The sequence below is a fragment of the Parasteatoda tepidariorum genome, chromosome 4 (assembly GCF_043381705.1).
Source record: "Parasteatoda tepidariorum isolate YZ-2023 chromosome 4, CAS_Ptep_4.0, whole genome shotgun sequence".
Taxonomy (NCBI): Eukaryota; Metazoa; Arthropoda; class Arachnida; order Araneae; family Theridiidae; genus Parasteatoda; species Parasteatoda tepidariorum.
Genome location: NC_092207.1, coordinates 99,865,169 through 99,888,363, shown reverse-complemented (window position 1 = coordinate 99,888,363; position 23,195 = coordinate 99,865,169). Strand labels below are relative to the sequence as shown.

Here is a 23,195-nt window from a genome sequence, read left to right as displayed (position 1 = left end):
AGAAAAATATGCAAAGAATAAAAAAAAAGTGAACATTCGATAATTAGTTAGAGTGTTATTAACTGTAGTAAAAAATACCAGAACTTTACAGGCCGCAGGACTGCAATTACTGAGTTGTAAATATGTATGCAGAAACTGCAATTACTGAGTTGTAAATGGGTATGCAAAAAAGGTCATACATGTTTATGAACTTAAAGATTTTTTTTCCCCAAAATTCAAATTAGTTTGAAAATTATGACAATTGTAAGTTCTTTGTTGCAAATTTTACCCCCCTTTTTTTGCATCGCTGCTCAAAATCTATAGCACTTAGAAACTTGAAATGACTAGGGTATGTAGAAAAAGATACGAGGGAATTAAAAAAAAAAATTCGACAATGAGTTCAAGAATTATGAAGTGTTAAATGCGTAAGAAAAAATACTATGTTTGATCAATCTGTAGCCTGTTGAAATGCAACTACGGTTTGACATGTTGAAAGATCCATTTTTATGTGCGAATAAATTCCTTCGAAACTCCAATTTATTCGAAAGTAATAGAAAATTTAAATACTTTTTCAAGATTTTTTCAGCTTTTGTGCTTCAAATATTGAGTATTTATCCATCGTTGAAGAAAATTTATCTTTCCCTCACGAGATCCTCATTTCTTTATTTTATTCGAGTAAATTTCAATCAAAAGTAACAGTACAGGAAAAGAGAGAGATTAAATACTGCCAGATTCTAACATTTATAGTGAAATTTTTAAACATAAAAAGATTAATAAAGAGCGATACATATTGTTCCCTGATTGAATAGTCATAAGCTAGTCAACGAGTAAAATGTCTACTCTTTTATTTTTTCTTATTGAGTCACATAATCTGTATTTCTTAGCTGTTCCATTTCTTAGGTTATTTCCTTTATTTTTTTTCCAAGTACAGATTATTATTTTTCAAATCTTGATAATTGCCTGTTTCGTTACAATTGACATAGTAACAAAATGGTCTTAGATAAAGCTGCAATAATTGTATATTTAGAACATAAAATGTGTTTTTGTGGAAATGGATGATTGAGAAGCAATTATGGGGAGTGTCGAGTGGAGCAAGTAGAGAGTGAAGTCTCCTAATTGGATTAAAATAATGTATTATATAAAAACATACATACATGAAATATGAACAATATAGATAAACTGAAAGCAATTTTGATTCAAACTTCTGCCTCATCACTGTACGAGTAGCTCATTCATTAAGTTTCAAAAAAAGTAATAAATAATTGTATCTTTTCAGATTCCTGTCATAGCCGATTTGCCGGTAGGTGAAAATCTTCAAGATCATGTTGGATCGGCTGGAATTCATTTTTCCATGAATGATCCAGTTTCTCTCATACCCCATAGACTACTCAGTGTCAAGAATTTTATCAATTTTATTGCATTTGGTAAAGGTAGGAAATGCTTTTTGTACATTTTAAAGTCCGACACTCGCACATAGAAATCAGTTTGGAAATGAAGGGTTAGGTTAGAGAGTCAATGTAGTACTAAGCAATACTCTGTCAAAAGGTGACATCTCTACATAAAACTGTACCATCAGTTAGTTTCCAAATAGGTCCTTTATAAGTTTCCGAAATTACCACGTGTGGTACTTAAAGTAAGCCTGGAATATTTGAAAATGTGGCTTAACATTATATTCCTCCAAGCCCTTCGGATGTCATGAGTAAGAAGTAAATATCTTTCATATTCTAATGGGTATCATTTTTTAGCAAATATAAGTACTCGTAAGGTTAATACTTCTGAATGGTAATAATTACTCTGTTCACAATTATGGTGTAATACATTTGAAAACTAAGGATTTGAGACCCAACTTTTGGGGTTGTAAAATGCGAATAGTTCCGATTGTCAAAATATTTCCTCGTTGTCTTTACGAAATGACACCTGAAAGATTTTCAATTTCTTGTACAATATCACGAATTAAAATTTTAAGAAATAAAATGTTAAGATTTTCGTCATTCGAAACTTTTTTTTTTGCATCTCAAACCAGAATTTTCAATTTTTTTCTTCCGAATTTTCAATTTTTTCCATACCAAAATCTGTAACTGTTCAACTACTTTTTTTCAAAACCTGATACCATATATTATTCGCTCTGTTTTCAGCAAATTTAAAAAAAAAAATGCGTAAAAAATGAAAAACGGGAAAATTATTTTACAAATTCACGGGCAGAGTAAGAAAATGAACGAGTGATTTTAAAAGTCTATCCTATAATTCTCGTGTTTTTAAAAACCGAGAAGTAATACCGGATACTGAAGAGTGGGCCAAAAAGAAGGGGAAAGAAAAAGAATCACCCTGAATATCTTTTGATCTAATGATTGGATCTTCACGTTCTAAGACTGAATCATAATGGTTCGTGGTGGTGACCTCAAATATGCTCATTTATTAATGCAGACGATATCTTAAGTTACAAAATCAAACACAAAACGTACTTTTATTTCACCACTTTTCCAAAACTTTTTAAATGAAGTGAAAAATTGTTTCACACAATTATAAAATTCGTTTATCCAAAGATAATTCCATGCAAAAAATATTTTTTAATAATCAGTTATTATTTTGTTTTATTATTTTAGTTAACTTATCTTAAATAAATTGAGAATTGTAAGGTGTATAAATTTTTTCATCATTTTAACGAATGTAAATTTTATATGGCACAATGCAAAATTTTCGGTTGAATAGTTCCTGAGAAATTGACTTTTTTAGAATTAGATTTCTCGGGAGCTAATCGACGGATTTCGCTCCAATTTTGTATTTCGCCATGTGAAATTAGATACTTTAAAATGATGTAAACATTTGTATAACTTACAATTCAAAAAATTTTAAATTGTTATTACATAAAATATTAACGTTTAAAAAAACAATTTCGGCACGAAATTATCTTTGGTTAAACGATTTTTATAATTGCGCTTAAACTTTTTTCAATGAGCATAAAAAATTCTCGAGATACAGCAAAATACGCAAAAAATTAAATTAACATATGGGGTTCAAACTTTTTCCTGACCAAAGCTATTGTGACCCTATTCTCTAGATTGCGGCTGCCTCCTATATTTTGAGAGTCAGAAATCCGAATGCATCGAGAGAAAAAATGTATGCTTATTTAGAGAAAGTACGTTTTTGTGTCTGATTTCGTAACTTAGGATATCGTCAGCACTCAGTAAATAGTATATTCGAGGTCATTCCCTCAAACCATTAAGATTGAGTCCCAGAACGTCTAAATCCGATCATGAAAGGAAAAGTTATCAGGCTGGTCCGTTTTTCTGGCGCACTGTACTCAGTTACTATAGTGGAACCTTTTGCCAAGGTTTTTGATTTTCTTCTCTTTTTTTTCTACTTGTATAATACTTACACCAAATACGACTAATGCTGCGACTAACTCTACTCTTAATGATAAAACTAATGATTAAAATTGAAAGTTTAATTTAACAAAAAATATTTTTACTAACTTCTTCAACTGGGCTATGTGGGTTAAATTGGCATAGTATAGTGAGTTAATGGAATAAAGACATGTTCATTAAATTCGTAAACTTTTGTTACGAATCAAATTTATCTTTTTGATTTGTTTCGAGTAAATATTTTTATAAAATTTATACGAAACATTTTTAATTTGAACTTGCAAAATTCTAATTAAAAATTTTAATTACGTTAAGAACAAATTCAAAACCGTATAGAATTACACAGCTTCATAGTTAAATAAATTAGTTTTATAGAATAAAAATCTTTAAGTGGGTAAATCTTTAAGTAATCTTGGGGGGGGGGGAGGAATTAACATTTGTTTTCAGAATTTTTTGATATTTTTTCTAGTTAGAAATATAAATTAGAAATTTCCTAGTTAGAAAATATAAAGTAATAAACTCATAAAATTACTTTAATATCTTTCTAAATAATGTAATAATAATAATACACAATGATAATTCAGTGTTGTACATGTATTATGTCATAACAATTATTTTGCACATTTATAACAATTAAAAGAATCGCAAAGAGATTGATTATAACAAACATAGAATTCAATAAAAAAATTTTGAGTGTAGATGATTTTTAAAAAAAAATTCGACGTGCTGTAAAATTATGAAATTAGACTTAGTCTAGTTTTTGGGATTAAATTATATATTTTTTTTATATGAATGTTTCCTTGATGCTTTCTTAAAACTTTATTCTGTGACTGTACTTGAGTAAAATTCGAAAAACAAAAACTTTCAAATTGAAATCGGTTTGACATCATTTAAAAGTAAAAAATAATATTTTTGTGCAAGTTTTATCTACTAAAATGTCAAAACGACAAAGTTTTCAAAATTTTATTAAAAAATAATAATAAAAAAGGTCAAACCATTAAAATTGTTGTACAATGAAAGTCAACAGAGTTTCCTAAATTAGAAATATATAATTTGAGATTCAATTGAGATAATTTGAGATTTCAATCAAAGAATATTTAGCTGTACAATAGAACACAATTTTCCAAATTTTGTTCGGCAAAAATATTTTATTTTTTTCATTTATGCTTATTAAGCATTTTACCGAGTTTATTTTATACAAATATTTGTAGTGAAAAATTAACATGACACAAAAAGTTCCGTAAGAAAAACTGCGTAACATTGTTTTTAATCCCAGATACATGGAATCAAAAGATCTAAAAGTGCAAAAATAAAAAAGAGTCTCATAACATTTATATCACTGTATTTAAGAATAAATAGTGTTGAAGTATTTTCACGAACAGTTAATGCGAAAGAAAATTTTCCAGTTTTATTTTAAAAGTTGACATTTATTAAAATTTTTTGCTCTTGAATCGTTCTTGTGTAGGCCCTTTGACAATCTTGGGTGGATGTGAAGGATTAGCTTTTGTGAAGACGCCTTACGCCAATCGATCTGATGACTGGCCGGACGTAGAAATACATTTTATATCAAGTTCTCCCTCTTCTGATGAAGGAAAATCTATTCGGAAAGTGATGGGACTATCGGACAAGGTAAAATCTCAAATTGTCATATCGGCTGTTAGGTGAAACTGAAAGAGGAGGCCTTTCACCTCCTTTCAGTTTTATCACCAATCAAACTGGTTTCCATTATTTTTAATTATTCATCTCATGGTAAGTCATCAGTTTCTGAAACAGTTTTTGTGTTTTTTTTTATCACTTTAATGCTAATTTACAAACCATGATGTGTTTATTTTTTACTTCATCAGAAGGCTAAATTGAATACTTTTGATAGCAGCACGTGCAGTCAAGAATTGATTATTTGGAAGAATGTGCTTTGATTTTCAATTGGGTATAATATAAAAAAAAACACAACTACTTCCACTTAGTAGGAATAACATTTACCATGACGCAATGCTAAATTCTATGCCACTATCCACATAAATCAATTATTAATCAAAAATCGAATATCAATTACTTTTCTTGTGTGTTCAATTAAGACTTATAAGTCTTTGTCATGTAGGTAGATAGGTACTTTATTTACGTTACACTAGAGCTGCAGAATGGGCTTTTGGTGATGGTCTGAGAAACATCCCTGAAGATGATCCGAAGACATGCCATCGCAATTTTGATACTCTGCAGAGAGGATGGCTCGCCTGCCTTGGTAGCCTGACGACCTACGCGAAGTCGAGCACTTTACGCTAGAACAGTTTAACGAGAACCGATACCGCGCACCCTCGGTCTCTACAACGGCTGATCAAAGTGGTCACCCATCCGCTTACGGACAGCAGCCAGTGATGCTTGACTTCGATGTTCTACCCGAAACCGTGTCTTTGTAGATGAACAGATAGCACATTACAGAGAAAGACAGTACGAAGATACATCCAAGGTAACAGCGGAACTCGAACCCGCTACCTCCACGCTTTGCACAACGTTTGAGGGGCGATACCGCTCGGAAGGAAGTCCCCTTTCGAGGAGGATGAGTGATCTAGCCGGTCAGCTAAGCGTTCTGTAGCGTGGAGTTGGGGATTCAAATCCTACCGTAATCCTGCATGCATATTTGTGATGTCCTCCGATTTGTGCCATCTGTTCTACAATTTAACAAGGGATTAAAAGCCGTCTTTGTAATAAGCATGCAAACCGCATATGCGTGTATTGATAAACAAATAAACGCAAGATCTCAACTATAAAACAGAAAGTCATAGGTTCATGCCCTGAAGTCACTGAAAGAACTTTGACCTTTTCGTATAAGTAAAACTTGTAGATCAAAAGCGCTACGCAAGTTTGACCTCTGTTGAAGGCGTTGTCGTTGCCTAAACTATTATCAACCCATTTTTCAGATTTCCCTTCTCAGCAACTGAAGAAGATTTTGCCTCAACGCATTTAATATGCTGCATAAATATGTTGGATTTTTAATACCAGCCACAACCTCCTCTAAATTTAAAAACATGGAGGTAAGAAATGGCAGCCGCGTTTGTCACTTTAGAATCTCAGCCAACAATTGATCAAATTGAAGTCGAACCAACTTCATAATATACAACAAAGCCAAACAGCACATTTATTGACATAAAGCGATGTATTGGATTATTGACTTAAAGCAGGGCTGGATGTTTCAATTCTTAAGTACTAGAAAGACCAAAATTTTTGTTCGCCACTATATTAACGAAAAACAACAAATTACAATAAATAACAATATAAAAAAAATTCTCAGAATGTTACAAATGTAGTATAAAGAAATTCTTGGTGACCATAAAAGAATGTAGAAAATGAAAAAACTACAATTAGTTCATTGCTGAAAATCATTGCTATTAGTTTATTGTTGCAGTAGTGTATTGACGTCGTACTAGAGCTGCACAATTGGCTATTGGTGATGGTCTGAGAAACATCCCTGAGGATGATACGAAGACATGCCATCACAATTTTGATCCTCTGCAGAAGGGGTGGCGCACCCACTTCATTAGCCCGACCACCTGCGCGAGGTCAAGCCCTTTATGGTCGCTCTGTTAAGCGTGGAGGTAGCGGGTTCGAATCCCGCTGTAACCCTAGATGTATTCTTTGTGATGTCTTTCTCTGAATTGTTCTATCTGTATTTTCTACTTGACAATGACTTATAAGCCTATATTGAGCACACAAGTCAGCAAATGTATATAATTTCAATAAACCAACCCTTTATGGTATCACTTATGGTAGAGGACCGATGCCGCACACTCTCGGTCCCTTTGCAGGCTAAGCAAGCAGGTCATTCCTCCGCCCACTGACCGCAGAAAATGATTCGATGATCACCTGGGAACAGTCTCTTAACGATCAGTTCTGTGCGAGACTGGTTTTTAAGAGACTGATATTAGTTTGATTATTAAAAAAGTTTCAAGGGTTCCATTGTTGTCCAGATATCATTAATAATTACTGAAATACAAACAAATATCAGAAATATTCCCATACTTTAAACTTTTCATATTTGTATACCACTGCTTTTTTACATTAAAATACCATTTGTAAAATTCAAGCTTAGCATCAAATTCTGTTTGGAAGAGTAGAGTGGGGGGTCAAATGTACAAAAATTCTTTTTAGAAAATCATCAAGTGTTTCAGCCTTCAAAGAATTTCTGTAAGCTGTCTTCAATCTATAAGAAAAATTAAGCCTCTCTCACAGGGAAATGTAATCACTGGTTGAATACCACAGAAATGCTATAATCTGGAATCTCGCTGGGCATTCTTCTCCGTTTTAACTCCTTTAACATCTGAGTCAATGTTAGTGAAGTGAACATAAACTTGAAATTTCTTTCTTTTTACCAACAAAACGTACTCAATAACGCTCATTATCCCCTCTCATATTTCTTCATCTCCTCTATCAGAAAGACCAACCCAAGACATCAGAAATGTTATCGAAAATTGCTGTCTTGCGCACTTTAGAGCATTGGGAAATGTGAAAGCGTTTTTGAAAATATTCGGATTAAGACCAGGGCTAAAGAGAATACAAGGGCTAGTTCACTCCGCTCTTAGAGCTGAAGCTACGATTTCCCTCCTCATGACGTCACTGTTTCCACANAGTGCGAGCTTTGCGCCAAAGTGACGTCACTAGAGTGACGTCGGAGGATCGGCGCGGCGAAAGATACTTCAAAGGAGTGAACCAGCCCTTCTATTCTCTTTAGCCCTGGGTTAAGACAGGATCCAAAATCTTTACCTAGTATGACAACTAGAATACATGAACATTTAGGCTTGTATGCTCAATTCCTTGTCTTTATTTTAACATTATTGATTTTGTAAAAGAATATCTGTTATGATCATATTTTTGTAGTTTTAATGACACTTCTAAAAAATTCAACAGTCTTTACTCGTAGCCAATATTAATTTCTAAACGGAAAATGTGAATTTCTGGAGCAAATGTCCTAGAAACTAATATTTCGCAGTGGACTGATCGTTAAGACACGGTTCCCAGCAGATCACCGAAGTCAAGCATCACTGGCTGCGGTCAGTGTGCGGGTGGTTGACCACTTGGATCGGTCTGCGTAGGGACCGAGGATGTGCGGTATTGTTCCTCGTTAAACTGTTCTACAGTCAAGTGTTCGACTTCACGCGTAGGTCGTCGGGCTACCGAAGCAAGGGTACCATCCCCTCTGCAGAGAATCAAAATTGTGATGGCATGTCTTCATATCATCCTCAGGGATGTTTCCCAGACCGCTGCCAATAGCCCATTGTGCAGCTCTAGTGCGACGTAAATGAACAACTACTACTACATAGAAACTGATTTTTGTTATACTTAGTTTTAGATACTGCTAATTAAAATCTTGTAATTAGTGATTTAGATTTTATTAAAGGAATCAAAATGTTAAGCTCCATTAAAAAGAAAGACAATTAAAAACATTTCAAGTTGTGTTGTGTATATAATTAAAGCCCCACAGGGGATAAATCACAAAGACACGGTTCCCAGTAGAACACCGAAATCAAGCATAACTGGCTGCGGTCAGTAAGCGGGTGGGTGACCTCTTTGATCAGCTTGCGTAGAGAACGAGGGTGTGCACGATCGATTCTCGTAAACTGTTCTACCGTAAAGTGCTAGACTTCGCGCACAGGGCGTTGGGCAGCCATAGCGAAGTAACCATCCCCTCTGCAGAGAATCAAAATTGGGATGGCATGTCATGGGATCATCCGCAGGGATATTTACTAAACCGGCGCCAATAGCCCATTGTGCACCTGTAAAGCGACGCAATTAAAGTACCTATCTACCTGAATAATTAAACCGCATATTTCAAGAATTTAGTCAGCAATATAAAATAAAACAGACCACATCAAAATCGTACCACTTACTCTTGAGATATTTGCACCAAAAATTCATAACCTGCTACCCCATATAGTTAGAGAGTAGAAAAATTTATCACGTTATATGTATATCGATCGAAAAGGTTTAAGAATCTGGAAGCAGTAGTGCCGAAACGACGATCGGCCAATCGACGAACCGTATAGACCAATTCGTATTGAACATTAGTATTCGTAAACCCGAAAATTGGATCGGCTGTTCAACGACTGTTATAGAATGGAATAAACTGTGAATATTAGACAAAAAATGCTTAAAATATAAAAATATTAATATAATTTTTGTTGACTGGCTTGCGGTAGCAAGTTACCATTTGTTAAAAATGGTATAAACTCAAATTTTTTTAACTGTATATCTCGTCCGTGAGCTTTTCATTTTGGGAGCAGCTCAAAAAGCGTGATTAAAAAATGTAAACAGCTCAAAATGTCTTTTTTAAGGAAAGAGACAAAGTTGGAAATGAGAGTTAAAAAAAAAAATTACACACCTCAAAATTAGTGTTTTAGAAAAAGTGTTTTCTCACAGACGCTTTTTTAGTTATGTCCAAAATTAAGAGCTCACCTATGATTGATTCTCTGTCACCTCGACTGCACCGACATTTGGATTGGTTCATTGAGGCCAAAAAGACATCAATTTAATTCTGCCATCTCTATTACCCAATCCAAACTTCGTTGCCGTTGAGGTAAAATTTTGAACAGGTATTCTACTCGTATATTGTTCAAAAATGATAACTTTTAGGCACTTTAGGAAAATAATTTTTTTTTTCTAGTTTTGAGCATTTTTAGTAAATTTTTTACAACTTTTAGCCAACTAAGAAAATAGAAATCAAATTCATAGTTACGAGATTTCGCAACATTTTAATAACGATAATAACATTTACTTTAATAACATTTTAATAACTTTTCTGTACTGATACTTAGATTTTTTTTCCCGACCCAGCCTAATACCCCTGAGCACTTGTAAGCGTTGAGAGTCTGGAATCAAAATTCACCTTATACTTACCACAGCGATACTGATTTTAAAAATAAAATATTGTTTACATAAAATTATTGTAAAGATAAAATATTTTTAATAATATTTATTTCGAAATTAAAATAATCTAATAATTACTACAATCGGTCTCATTGCTCAATGGATGCTCTGCTTTGAATTTGCAACATTTTAAAACAAAGATCGCGACAATTAAAAAACTGAATATTTTGTGCTGTTTTAGATGTTTGAAGCAGTGTATGTGCCATACATAGGGAAGGAGACATTCACAATGTATCCTGTTCTTCTGAGACCCAAGAGCAGAGGTCGCATTACCCTTCAGTCAGCGAATCCTCACGTCAAACCCAGGATCGATCCTCATTACTTCGAAGATGAGCGAGATTTGAAAGTATTGGTGGAAGGTATTCAAGTTTTATTATCTCTACTTTATACGAGTGTTAAAAGTACGAATTTCAAGCACATACATCTCAAAAAGCTATGAGCTATTTCGATTCTTAATCTAGAAAAATTATTGATAACAATTTACAGTGTGTCGCTAAAAATCGCGTTGCATACCTTGGAGAATGGGCGCCAGAACGCGCTATGACACTAGATAACAAATGTATTCGGTGTTATAAACTACGTCTGATGCAAATTTAAACGGAAGAAAAATCCGTAGGATGATTCGTAAGTCGTACATTTTTACAGAAAGATAAAACAATTTCGGGTACTACGATGTTAAAAATGTGTGGAATCGAGAAAAATACAACTTTTTCACGCTACTTTCTCATATTTTCTAAAAAGGAGGCGCCCTTCCTCCAAAAAAAAAATATAATAAAACCTAAATTATCTTATCTATCCATATTCAAACACAATCGAAAAAAGCATTCCAGCGTAACTTAAACATTTAAAGTGCTCATTTTTCCCTTCGCTAATTGTGGAATCTTTTTTACTTTCACGGTATTAAGTAGTGTAAAGAAAGAAAAACAAATGCCGATTTATAACAATAGAAATTTATTCCATTCCAGGAATGAAAATTGCACTTCAAATGGGATTTCAGCCACCTTTCTTAAGAATGGGAGCTCAGCCATTTGTCACCCAATTTCCAGGATGTGAAGCCTACACCCTATGGAGCATCAGGTACCTCGAATGCGTTGCTCGTACTTACACCATAACCATATATCATCCAGTGGGCACCTGCAAAATGGGCAGCCCTTGGGATCCCACTGCTGTGGTAGATCCACTTCTCAGGTAATTATTCATTAGACTAGATAAGTTTCTTTAGTACCATCCATGTACAGGACAACAAATATATCTATAACTTCTGTTCTAATATCCGAATTATTGTTCTAATTTTCACGAAATAAGAGCCAATCTTAATGGTTACCTGAAATAGGCTGATTCATTAATGCAAACGATATTTTAAAAACAAAAAAGGGAGACACAAAAGATATTTTCTCTGGATAAACAAAAAATTCTTCCCAATTTTGACCAAAATGATGGTCAAAATTGGGATTTTCGACCATCAAAATAGGAGAGGTAGCAGCAATCTGAAAAGTAAAGTACAAATAGTTAAGCCAGGAGAGCATGCGAACATTTAATCCCCTTACTCTTCATTTAACTTTTTGCTTATTTCGCGGGAAATTTTACTGAGAATTAAAACATTTCGGCATAAAATTTGCTTATCCGAAAAAATAAACTAAAAAAAAAATTTCTAATAATAATTTTTATAGCTGCTAACTTGTACAGTTATTTAAGAAGTTTTGACAAAGTGGTAGCGTTAAGACTTTACTAAAAATAAAATATAAAAGCCCAATTCATATGCCTTGCATAAGTTTGAATCAGTTATTTTCTAGGGAACGTAAGACAAATTAAGATTTAACTTTTATAATTAAGATTTATACGTTAAAGTATAAAAGTCATTGAAATGAAAACTACCATTATGAAAATTTTTTATCACGGTGGCTGTTCAAGTTCGATCCTAAGAATTTTTAATAATTATTTAATAAAGATAGAAAAATGTTTGAATGACAAGGTATACAAATTTTCATACCATTTTAAAATGTACATTTACTCTACGAAATTTGAACGTCATTGGCTGAATAGTTCTTGAGAAATGAAAGTTTTAAAATTTCCGAACTTAAAAACTTCTACGTCTTGCCTCCCCTCCTGGCAAAGCATTTTTAGTTATTTATTTACTCTTTTATGACGAAGTCATAAATATCACTATGTTAGTGACTAACATGGAGTTGGTATAGTGCATCTTTAAACTCCTGCATGTTTCGGAACTCCACGGCGAGGGTGTCACTTAAAGTATGTTTAACAATTTCACAACTTTAATTAAAATGTTCAATATGTATGTATAAGAGTAATAGATAATGGCGGGTATGGCGAAACCAGTGTTAGTCCGTGGATCAAAACTAATATATTGTTTTTATTTCTGCAGGGTGAAGGGTATAAGAGGCTTAAGAGTTGTGGATGCATCTATTATGCCGACTATCGTATCTGGCAACACAAATGCACCCGTCATCATGATTGCAGAAAAAGCTGCAGATTTGATTAAACTAAGCCAGCGGACACATCTGAAAAAGTAACACATTCAAAGAAATTAAAAACTTTTCAAGAAAATTATTAAAGTGTTTTTAAAAAAAAAAAAGACATTTTGCAGCACTGATCAATGTTTGATCAATACTGTTTATATTTCAGAAGAAAAAAAAGCTATTTATTTTTGCATCGAATGCAAAAATGGCTGGATACAGTTTATATCGAAGGATCGAAACTGACATTTTCAGTTTGAATATGGCTATGAATTAATCATTTCTGATAAATTTCATTCTGTTTCACACGTAGACATCATAGATCTGTTTGGGGGTAATTTATTTAATTTAAAAGTATGAAACTGAAATGTATAGTGTAAATATTTTATTTATTGTAAACAAGTTTTGATAACTTGACAAAATATCTGTTTCAATTTATATGTAAAGTTGTTTCCTAAAATGAATGCCAAATGTACATATACATTGTGAAAATAAAAGTTTGTATGAAATAATTGGAACATTTGTTATCAACAGATTAAACCACAAAAAAATTATCAAATAAATAAAATTTGCACTATAAATTCTTTCAATTAAACGAACATGTCTGATCTAATATTTTTTTAAGCTAATATTAAAATTTGATATACACATTTAAAATAGTGAAGATGACACTTTTACTCGCATTTCGTAAAAAAATGTTAAGAGAAAAAAAATTCCTATAAATTTTACATTAAACTAAATTATTGAGAAGAAGTTCGTGGGTTTGAACCCCGCCGGATGAAGACTCCCTGTGCAATAAATGGTGACTGATGCACATTAAATCTGTTCCATGTTCCCATAGCAAATCAATACCTTAAGGGTACTGAATTGGAGATTGATCGTTTTCTGATTCAGGTCAAAATTACGATCTGTGGATGAATGAATGGGTCCGCCCTATAAACGGGTGTATTGTATGCGTGTGGCAGAAGACTAATTCGGCCATAGATGGCGCCACTGGAAAAACAAGAACAAACCCACCCCTCTGCCTTAACAGGCATAAGTCAAAAACATTGAGAAGAAGTTTAAAACTATCTTCCAACTAGCTCAAGAAATGCTTACTTCTTAATATCAAATTACAAATAAACGAAATTAATAATTTTACCAATTTAGTTTTTTAAAAAAGTGTTTTCTCTTGCTAAAAACAATCCTGAACACTTTAGTTAGAAAGCGCAATCAAAATTAACAGAAATAATTTTACTAATGAGCATGAAAATTTTATGGTCCACAAATAATTAAAATCTTGGATTTAAAAAGAACTTATCTAAGACATTTCATTAAAAGCAGTCTATTTACTAAAGAAGTCTATTTACTATTTACTAATTATTCATGTTTAAAAAGAGAATTCAATTATAAAAATATTCATGCATTAAGTTTTATATTAAAACAGTGTTCTCGAAAAAAAACAGCATATATATTAATCTCACATATATTTTAAATTTGGTATAAGTAGGTGCAATCTGAAATGTTTTAAGCTTTCACTATTTAAATTCTATATTCAACAGCTATTATAAACTGAATTCATTCTATTGATTCACAACTATGATAAGTTGTGTATGTTTAGAAGTTACAAATTTACATATAAAATGAAAAAATTATATAAACAGATTTTCAAAAAATTTGATTAAAAAAAAACTATTAGAAACAAATATATTTGATAGTAAGCATATTTTAGCTCTTAGAATGTATTAAATAATTACACATCAAAATGATAAAAGCAAAAAATGAAACTGGAAAGCAAGAGAAAATATTACGTTATACACCTTAACTTGGAATGTAGACAGCTTAAGAAATAATAATTCCTCATTTCACAATCTCATAAAGTTAATTAAAAAACATTTTATTAGTACTACATGATGCTATTGCCTTCAATACCAAAGCAAAGTTTAAAGCAAAAATTTTTTTCCAAACAAGACAAACGATACATCATAGCTTTAAAAAAAAAAGACTCAAATGATTTTAAATTTTAAATTACTACAAAATATCAGATTTTGTGTTGGAGAGTAATTTCTATAAGATATAAAAGTTTCTATTAAAATCTTTTATATTTTTACTGGGATTCCACGAATCTTAAGAGAATTTTAAGGGTAGAGATGGAAGCAAAAAAAGAAAAAATATCAAAATTAAACAATTTTGTAACCACTATTTATCATTTTTCAAAAGAAAAAATATGTTACCTTATATAATAATGTTTAAGAGGAGTTTTATTTTTGGCTTTCTGCTAGGGCTTTAATTTTTCTATCACTATAAAAATGATACCACTATATAATATGCTGTCTTAAAGATGAAACCTTTAATGCTCTCAATTCCGTTAAAACTTAGCAATTATAAAACCAAATTCTGCAAATATTAGTAGATAGTACTATTAAATGAACTAATTTTACAAGAAAATAATTTTAAAATTCTAATAAAATTTCATTTTTTATTCTTTAAAATTTCTTTTTTTAATTTCATTATTTTGTTTCATAATTAGATTTTAAAGAAATACATCACTAAATGAAAGACATACAATACTGAGTGCAATGAAATCAAAAGCCTTTACTTATCCCAACACATATATGTACAATTGGAGAAAAATTAAACTAACTATATGCATTTAAATTATAACAATTATAAAACTTTAAAAATGTATAACAATTTCTATAAATTCAAGGTATTGTTTTAAAAAAAGATGCAATTCAATGTTATTTCAATTTTTAAACAAATAAAAATTTTAAAAAAAGGCAGATTTTGATTCTGTATCCTTTTTAATTAAGAAATATATGATAATATAATACTGATACAATCTAAGTGATTCCCTAATAGTCAAAGCAGAATTTAAACTTAATACGAACACACTTACAGATTAACAATTTAATACAGAAACAAATTTTAGACACATATAGAAATCAATAAACTTTCAATTAGAAATAAATTAATTTGTTACGAACATTCAAAATCTGATAAATAAAAGTTTTAAGATTCACTTTCAAACAAGTATATTTTTAACAAAATTAAAATTTTCAAGTCCATTAAAACAAAATTCACAAAAACAATTCCTTTCGTTCAAAATTATCACCTAGTTCAATTTAACAAAGAAACAAATTGTTTTTCACCAGTTAATAAATACCCTAAATCCTTATTACCTTATAAATTTTATTTACAGTTTTGTTCATAAATTATATACATAAGTTCTTCACAGAAGACATGATTTAAAGGAACAATTTTTTTTTAAAAAAAGGGAGATAAAATTGAGCAAAAAGAGATTTTTGAAAAACCTAATATAATGGTAAGTCTATCATCTTTTTCCTTTTGGTTTTAAGAAAGTTCTTTTGCCTTTAATCATATCTGATACTTTCTCGCCAATCATAATGCATGGAGCATTAGTATTTCCAGAGACTATTTCTGGCATTATAGATGCATCCGCTACCCGCAGGCCTTGCACACCTTTAACTCTGTAAAAATTCAATAACATTTTTCACAATTTTTGAAATAAAATAAGTTTTTACACTTATGTATATATTTTATGTATCAATCAATCATTGGACTGTCAATTCTCTTATTTTTATTAATAATTAAAGAAAAGTCGATGAAACCAATCATACACAGAAAAAAAAATACAAAAATATAAATAAGGTGTGTACGATTAAAGTGAAATTTTAAATAGGCAAAACTATAAGAAAATTAAGTTTAAGTTTATATTATAAAAAGATACTTTCGCATAAGTGTAAATGGTTATGTTAATTCATTTTTAGAGAAATGAAATTGTTCCAATTTCGACATTAAATAAAATACTTAAACTTCTAATTGTATCAACATTTTATAGATCATGTCTTATGATCTCAATGACTTTACATATCTTAACCAAGAATTTAATGTAGCTTATAACATAGAGTAGAAGATCTATATAACGAAATTCTATGTACCCTAAATTTCCATAAACCACACTGGTTTTATGAATGTAAAAAATAATATTTGCAGTTAATAAATTTCCATAACTGAGCATGAACTAACAACTTTTTGCATTATTTGTTTTATTATTTGCTAAAAAAGGGAAAATGTCAAAATCTATTTAAACGAAAATGTATCACTTTGTTTGTTACTAGTTCTAATACTGCAGAAAATTTTTGGTAAATTACAAATAAAGTATGCATGCGTTTTTAAGTATCTAAAAACTATTAAGCTTTTAGAGATTGATAAGTTCTAGACTAATATTGCCATATATAGTAAAGTAAGTTTAAAGATAAAGGAAATAATCTATATAACGCAAAATTCAATAAAACCCAAATCCCCCTGGCTTCTTTGTTTGCGGTATAAGGATCTACTGTATAATAAAATAAATCCTAGAGAAAAATTATAAGCAAGGTATTCAAAAAGTATCCCGTCGTTCAGTTGTTAGGTTCAAAACTTTAAAGACAAATACAAGGAAACTCTTGAGGCAAGTATCAAGAAAAACTTGTCTTAAAGCAGAAGTTTTGGAACGAAACCAACTACAGTTGCATTTGAACTAATCCATCCTATGCAAAATTGGCAAATTTATTTCAAAAGCAATTGTAGTTACTTTTTCAGCAACTACTCATGGTAAGGGAACTTTAACTATTTACATATAGAATAATTTCTGTCCTGGTTGTATTATACATCCTTACTTTCACTGAAAACTGATTAAAAACAAAAAATTTTCCACAATATTGAGAGGGAAAAAATACTACAAATATGATCTACCTCAGAATAACACTTTCATTCAATAGAATATAAATATACAGCTATCATTAAGGGAAGAAGAAAACTTTCTAAATACAATTTAAGCTGTTTAGTCAAGAAAACCAACTTAAAAACAAATAATAATTTAATTTTGTGATAATCACAATAGCCCAAAATATTTGTTATGGAATAATTTATCATTTTTTTCTCTTCAAATCATTTTTTCTTTCTCATTCTGCAGTAGAGCAGGATTTAAAAAATATATGAACTTAGAATAACATCAAGTTACATAAAACCTTTTCTCAAATATTACAAATTAATTTTTCTCACTCTTTATTGTACTCACCTAAGCTGTGGATCCACGACAGCTGTTGGATCTGAATGATGTCCCATTTTACATGTTCCAACAGGATGATACAATGTAGCAGTATACATCCTCGCTAAACATTCCAAATAAGGATCACTGTATTTAGGATAGTGATCACATCCTGGCAATGGGGACTCAAACAGCTTGCCTCCAAATTTTTGAATAGCAGGCGTTCTCATAGCAGATATGCAAATTTTCATAGCTAGGGAAAAAAAGTGTAGTGGCAACACCATAAGAAACATGAAATGAAAAGGAAAAAAAAAGTTTTCAATTGTCCTGGAGATACACCATGAATAACCACTTAAAAACGTACAGAAAAAAAAATATTTGATCCTCAAAATTAGCAACAAAATTACACATTGAATTAATACATACTTTTATGGATTACAATGAATGTAGAATTAAATGGCACAAGCTTTGAATGTCTAAAATTCAAGATTACACACGACACGATTTACAATATTATAATTAATAAGAGAAAATAGAGTATGGAAACAAGAGAAATCATGGGTGGTGCTTGTAACCATGAAACCCATATTTATAAAAAGATAAATTGCTTAAAGATGCAGAATCAAAAATAAAAAAAATCTACAAAATGGACAATTATTAAAGCATTTAACTCGTAAATTTGAGGTTGTTGATAATTTAGTTTACTTGTGTTCTGTAATCAACAACAGGAACAATATTACAATAGAAATACACAAGAGAATCACTATAGCCAATAGATGCTTGAATAGAAATCTAAATCTAATGCTTAATGTAATAAATAGAAAAAGAAAGGTTTTATAGCATAAATCTGTTAAGATCAATTTTACCATATGCTTGAGAAACCTGGACCATGTCTTGTACAGATGAAGTTATATTGGGTACCTTTGAGAGAAAGGTCTTGAGAGGTATTAAACAAAGAATAAAATGGGAAGGCCACGTTATCAAGAAATGATGAAAACCGCACCACAAAAAGAGTGCTTAATGCCAGACCAATTGACACACGAAAAAGAGGCAAGCTGAATTTCAGATGGATAGATGGCCTAGAAAAATACCTTTTGGTCTTAACTAAAAACTGGAAAATGCTAGCAGGAAAAAACTTCTTGAGGAGGAAAAGGCCCACCCTGGGCTGTCGAGCTATTGATGATGAACTTTTTATCAAGGATTCAATTCAGAATGGATGTTTGCTTTCTTACATAACAGATAGTACTAAACAAGAAAATTGTTTCATGGTTGGCCAAAGTAGCTCAGCAATAAAAGAGCTACTAAAATTTTCTTTAAATTGTTATGGACATTTTTGTTAAAAAATAATATCCTTCAATTTATGTGGATGCAAATACAAATAGCTAAGAAATAACGTATCAATTCAACTTTTTATAACATAAACTATATCTTTGTGCTAATAGAAGAAATATTAAGCTCTAAGATGGTAAATGAAAAGTTTATAATTTTGAAACAGTAACTGAGAGTTGATTTTTACTTGTTGATAAAATATGTCTTAGTTATATTTTGTATCAAATTTCAGTTACAAAGTTGAGATTGAAAGTATAAGATACAACCAAATTTTAGTAATGTTTCATAATAAACATTTTTAAAAATCTTAAAAAAGTAATCTAAATTTCTAGTTATAATAATTTTATTACAAGGTTGAATTTTATGAAGAGATAACTATATTACAAGGTTGAATTTCAGGGACAAAAAAAATTATAATAAACAAAATAAACTAGTGTAATTATTTGCAGCAATTTTAGAACTTCATTTCAAAATTAAAAGTTTAGTGAAAAATAGTTATAAATCACTTTTTATGTTTTTATGTACCATGAAAAAATAAAAAGGGGTGATGAATACTTTTTTTCGAATTGACTTCAGGCAAAATAAAGATTCAAAATATTAATGAAGAATTGCATAATTATTAATATTTTATATTCTTATAATTTGAAATTTAAATAATAGCCGATAAACATTTAGTCACAGATTGTTATTAACCTAAAAAATCCTTGTGCCTGGAAAACTTTTCAACAATTTATTATTGTAATAATTTTAAAAGCATAACTATTATTATTTATCAGACAAGTCGTATACTAATCAAAAAATGCGTAAACTTTTTAATTTCCGATACTGAAATTCTTAAAATATCAATTTAATAGGTTAAGTTTGAAACAAGCAAAACAAATTTCAATACTAAGAATTAATAAGGAAAAGAATAAATGTTTAAAATATAAGTAGCAAATAGCTGTTTTGAAAGATATAAAATTCTTAAAATAGCAACAAAACTTCAATGTTGAACATAAAGGATCTAAAAACAATTTATATGGACATTTATTTGAGTGGAAACAGGATAAAATGGAATGGAAAGTAACATACTGTTTGGAAGTACCGCTTAACAGTTAGAAAAGAAGGAAAATATTATATATTGGCAAAATTTTTCATAAAAATTGGTAAATTGGTAAAATAGTAATAATTTTAATATCAACGTATTTTTAATGGTTGTAAAGTAATTAATTTTTAAAAATGTTTAAAATATTTTTTAAAAATTTCAACAAAAAAAATTTTTTTTGCAATAAAAAAAAAAAATTTCTTTCAAATTTGGTTTTCCAGTAAGCGTTTTTTGATAAAATGTACAAGAATTCAGAAAAATTATAAAGCTAACATATAATGCAGATCAGTGATTTTCAGAAACAATCAAAATTTCAAAATAAATATTACACAATCAAAATCACTAAAATATTTTATTCGTGACTGCAGACAAATAATAGGTGCAGATATACTGTAAAAGCCAAACATAATACCATAAAAAAAAATCTGGTGAAAAATAAATATAAATTTTACCATAAGGAAATTAAACCTTATCTTAAATTATATGGTCAAATTTAAACAGAAAAATAAATGTTAAAACACAGATTACATAGATTTCTATTAAAAAAAATTAGAATGATAGATTTTTCATATTTTTAGCTTTGCAAATCTATTTTCATATTAAAATAAGCATCACGTTACTGATAGCAATCCAATTTAAGAAAGTGGTTGTTGAAATGAGTATACTATGCAGAATAGCCCATACTATGCCAAAAATGAACTTCCATTGTCTATCAAAATGCTATAAATAAAGTATTGCAAAAATAATCAAAGGATAATGGGTCTCTGGATTTTCAAGGCAGTACTTATCTGAAAGTGAACCTTCAAATGTTTAAATTTAGAAAAAGAAAATCCATATAATAAAAAGCAAAAAGTATCTAAATCAACTTCAGTTTTTTTGTTGTTGTTTTTTTTAAGTCTGTTTAAGTTATTTGGGTTCAAAAAGACACTGAACAACTTAGGAAGGTTAAATATACTCTTTTCAATGAAAGATAAATAATTTCTAAAATTATTTAATTGAGTACAAATGAAGGGGAAAACTTACAATCAACCATAGTTAAGACATCATGTGGATGAGTTAGGTATTTTGGATCAATAATTGGGGGATCATAGGGATCAGTAGATCGCAACTTTATAAATCCTCTACTCTTAGGTCTGAGGAGAACAGGATGCATCGAAAACGTATCTTCAAAAACATATGGCTTGTAATAAGACTGCCACAACTAAAAATAAAATGATAAAAATTAATTATATGATAAAAGTATAAAAAGATTTTTAAATGAATGGCAGTATTAAAAAGTTTTAAAAGAAATACAAAGAAAATTAGCGGATTTATAACTTAGCTATACTTGTTTACTTTTCAATGTAAAAACTACCCAACAGAATTAAAAGATGAAGAAAAAAACTATGAAATTTATATGGTAATTAGACTTAATTTTTAGTCAAAAAATGCAAATCTGCTGATATATATTTTTTACTACCACTCATTTTAAATGATTAAGCCTGAAATGTGTTAAATACAACATTTTTAAATGTTTTTTAATAGGAATTTAAAGAATAGAGTTCTCCTGCATTTAAAATGAAGTTCTTTCTACATAGAATAAAATAAACACATTTTTTTTTGATAAATTTTAAAAAGGTTAAAAAATTTTAAATACCAAGCTCAGTTGGTACACCTGAATTCTTTAGCACAAAGGGACATAGAAAATAGAGTAAAAAAAACTGCAAATTCAGCAATCTTTTTAAAAAAAATTGATAATTAAATGAATTTATAAATATTTATAATTAAAATATTTTGGTCAGATAAAAACAATATTTTTATAACGCTGAGAAATTTTAAAACCAACAAGTACAGCCAAAAACAAACATTAACTGTTAAAATTATATTTGAAAAAGCACACTCACACCTAGGTTACAAATCACATTTTTTTTTAAAAAATTGGCTATGTTAGAAAATTGAAAAACAAAAATGAATAATTTATCTTAATTTAAAAATGCATTTTGAATAGTCTAGCTATGATATGCATTAAAACAAAAAAAATATTTCGAAAGTAAAAGTACAAAAACTAAATTACAAAACTTATTTAATGAAATAAAATCACAAGTTAAATTTCTAAAATTTATTTCAAAATTAAATTAAATATTTTTAAAATTAATGATGCTGATAACACATTGTTAACTGTTATTGAATACATTGAATTTCCAGTAAAATATAGACACATAGCTGGGTGACAATATTTGAGAAAGGGGTACCTCAAGTATTGTTTTAGAAAATTCCTGACTCACATATAACATAATTTTTGAAAAAATTTGGGGAATTAGAACTCCCTCAAACAGCTTTGAGCTACGTCCCTGCTTAAATGCCAATAAAGTAAACAGTTATCAAATTTTGAAAAAGGATTTTCGTATTGAAGATTTTCAATATTAATGCAGCAAATGGTCAATATTAATGCAGCAAAAAAAATAATATTTAGCTTGATTATTCATTTCTAAGTTTAACTTTAATTCAGAAATTCATCTAAATTTATCAATGCAACAAACCACTATAAAAATTAAAGAAAAAACTTAACGAATAAAAAAATATAAGAGATTTCATAAAATTACCTGGTCTGATACTCCCATAACACGTTGAAATGTTTGCCCACCGTCAGAAACGGGACTGCCGGAAACAAAATGAATTTCAGCATCAGGCCAATCTTCAGAAACGTTGACATACTTTGTATGAATAAAGCCTAAAGTTTCTACCCCTCCCAGAGTTGTAAAAGGACCTGTAAGCCATTAACGTCAAAATTGTGCATAGATTAAACGTAAAAACAGAAAAAGCAAACATCACAAATGAGCATTTCTCAAGCCTATTAAACACATAAATACACGGTTAAAAAAATTAAAAACAATTAAAGACACACAAATATAGTAGAACCTACTTATAATGAGCCTGAATAAATGAAAATCTGGATTTTTAACAAGCAAGAAGACATTTTTTGTTTGGCACAGTATATTAGTGGAAGAGCACTTCCTCTCAATACAAAGTATAAAATATAT

At 30.0% G+C, this 23,195-nt stretch overlaps 2 protein-coding genes across 2 annotated transcripts in view; one reads left to right on the top strand and one right to left on the bottom strand.

The window, feature by feature from the left end:
• Nucleotides 1-12,821, top strand: part of LOC107451282 (glucose dehydrogenase [FAD, quinone]) — a 37,772-nt gene extending 24,951 nt beyond the window's left edge. The window contains exons 7-11 of the mRNA XM_071180252.1: nt 1,256-1,409; nt 4,807-4,970; nt 10,438-10,615; nt 11,222-11,444; nt 12,640-12,821. Coding sequence (XP_071036353.1) covers nt 1,256-1,409; nt 4,807-4,970; nt 10,438-10,615; nt 11,222-11,444; nt 12,640-12,787 — 867 coding nt within the window. The 3' untranslated portion in view covers nt 12,788-12,821. The remainder of the gene's footprint in view (nt 1-1,255; nt 1,410-4,806; nt 4,971-10,437; nt 10,616-11,221; nt 11,445-12,639) is intronic.
• Nucleotides 12,822-15,284: 2,463 nt separating this feature from the next.
• LOC107451275 (glucose dehydrogenase [FAD, quinone]) overlaps nt 15,285-23,195 on the bottom strand; it is a 46,231-nt gene continuing 38,320 nt past the window's right edge. The window contains exons 8-11 of the mRNA XM_016067327.3: nt 22,758-22,921; nt 21,199-21,376; nt 17,793-18,015; nt 15,285-16,200 (exon numbers count right to left, since the gene is read on the bottom strand). Of these exons, the coding sequence (XP_015922813.2) occupies nt 16,044-16,200; nt 17,793-18,015; nt 21,199-21,376; nt 22,758-22,921 (722 nt within the window). The 3' untranslated portion in view covers nt 15,285-16,043. The remainder of the gene's footprint in view (nt 16,201-17,792; nt 18,016-21,198; nt 21,377-22,757; nt 22,922-23,195) is intronic.